This window comes from Triticum aestivum, unplaced genomic scaffold (genome assembly GCF_018294505.1).
Source record: "Triticum aestivum cultivar Chinese Spring unplaced genomic scaffold, IWGSC CS RefSeq v2.1 scaffold76353, whole genome shotgun sequence".
NCBI classification, from domain to species: domain Eukaryota; kingdom Viridiplantae; phylum Streptophyta; class Magnoliopsida; order Poales; family Poaceae; genus Triticum; species Triticum aestivum.
This window is the reverse complement of record NW_025227280.1, coordinates 1-1,944: the sequence shown is the minus strand read 5'-3', so window position 1 is coordinate 1,944 and position 1,944 is coordinate 1. Positions and strand designations below refer to the sequence as shown.

Genomic DNA, 1,944 nt, shown 5'->3' with positions numbered 1-1,944 from the left:
CAGGAGCAGCTAGCATAGTGTAAACGGGCATAAATATCACCTGGCCGGCCGGTGAGCGGGGGTACGTGAGTCCATGTGACAAAACAAACTGTTCTGCGCTAGGCTCGCGGTCGCCATGACAGCACGCGAGAGCGGAGGTGCCCTGGGCCTCCCAAACGATATATAAACGAACCTACTGCTGTCTGCACACACCACACAAAGCACAGCACGAAAAGCACAAGAGAACCTGATTCTTCTTCTTCTTCTTCTTCTTTCAGATTAACCAGTCCAACAAGAAGAGCCCGCCGTGGTTTTCTAGGTAATAATCCAACTTTCTAAGTTAGACATGGAGGCGGTGGAACTGGCGGTGGTGGTGAGCTGCGAGTGCTGCGGCCTGGAGGAGGAGTGCACCGGCGAGTACATCGGCGGCGTGAGGGCCTACTTCGGGGGCCGGTGGCTGTGCGGGCTGTGCTCCGAGTCCGTCAAGTACGAGGCCGGCTGCAGCAAGCGCAGCGCGGCCATGGGCATGGAGGAGGCCGTGCGGGCGCACATGGCCTTCTGCCGCATGCTCAGGCGCGGCGGCCCCGCGGAGCGCGTGGCCGAGGGCATGTGCCAGATGCTTAGGCGCACCGCGTGCGGGAAGCACCGGGCCACCTCATCGTCCTCGTCGCGGCGGACAGCGCCGGCGATGGTGGCGTCAGCGTCCGGGCACCACCGCGCCTCGGTGCCGTCCGCCTGAGTTGATGTCTGCTTCTTGCGACGAGGTGCATGCTTCGGACATACGTCTTCCTCACCACAGCTTAGATGCATGCCATGTGATAGTACTAGTATATTTTGTTTTGAATCTATTCCGGAAACTATATACAAGTGATGGAGTACTGTATGTAGTACGAGGTTAAAGTTCAATTAATCTTCACATGAGGATCTTGATCTACCCAACGACCGAGCAGCTCTTCTTGGCGTCTATCCTTTCGAGGTGTAACATTCGATCTGCTTGAAAGTTGTTTCTTCTTTGTTGCGGTTCCCTGTCCGTCAGAATGATCTTGCACTTGTTCTTCAGAGTGTTTTTCTTTTTTTGTTTCTTTGCGCACTGGCTTGAGTTTTCGACCCGATCGACGAGACGAGGCCATGGCCGGGCCCGTCGGCTTCGTCGTCTGTTGCTTTCGCTATCCTCGCCCTCAACACACGTGCACAAACATGAGAGGTTGATACTGCTAGTGCATGCTCACCCGTTGGAGAATTTTGTTTAGATAATGGATGGAAGAAAACTTCTCCCGTGGAGAATCAAATGCGAGTCACCCGAGGATTTGTGTCCACTGCAAGTATGTATGATAGACGTACCCTGAGTACAAAAGCTCTGGCATGCATCCTAGCTTGACACTTGTTGCCTACCAAGCCAACTGCTTTTTTGAGAGATACCAATCTAAGTACTTAGAGGTTCTCTAGCAGATCGTGTAATAACTCATCCCGTAAGTCGTTTAGAGGATCCCATAAAACAGTTTTTACACGTTTTTACAGTGTGGCGTGTGCTCGCACAGAATAGATCCAGTAAAAATCTTTGATTTCAGACGTGGAGCCTATTTATCAGCAATTGCATTTATAATAGGGTCCCTAGAAAATAGCATAAAACACTCTAAAATGAAATCTAGATTACAATTGGATCCAGGCCGCTCCAGTGCAACACCGCATGCTCCCGCCGCCCTGCCGCTGTTGGCGCGAACCTCGTCGGACGCGGCCGAGCTCCTGCTCGCGCCCTGCTCATGCTAGCTAGCTTGCGCGTTGCTGTTGCGCCGGTGGTGAGCGGCGGGCGGCAGCTCGCAGGCAGTGACGGGCGGCGGTGGCGGCGGCAAGATTTGGCTGGAGTCAAGCTCGGATGACCATGCCACCGGCTGCGAGGGAAGCGGTTGGGGCTGAAATTTTCCTCCCATCAAGAATAGAGAATACTGCAAAAGGAGGGCGAAATCT

At 53.8% G+C, this 1,944-nt stretch overlaps 1 protein-coding gene across 1 annotated transcript; it reads left to right on the top strand.

Moving 5' to 3' along the window:
* The first annotated feature begins 207 nt into the window (after positions 1–207).
* On the top strand, positions 208–1,019 carry LOC123172674 (uncharacterized). The gene has a single exon (XM_044589621.1). It carries the CDS (start codon positions 326–328, stop codon positions 716–718), a length of 393 nt encoding a protein of 130 aa, XP_044445556.1. The 5' UTR covers positions 208–325; the 3' UTR covers positions 719–1,019.
* Positions 1,020–1,944: the final 925 nt, after the last annotated feature.

Excerpts from the sequence above, each read along its gene's own strand:
- LOC123172674 (XM_044589621.1), top strand. The coding sequence starts at position 326 with ATGGAGGCGGTGGAACTGGCGGTGGTGGTGAGCTGCGAGTGCTGCGGC.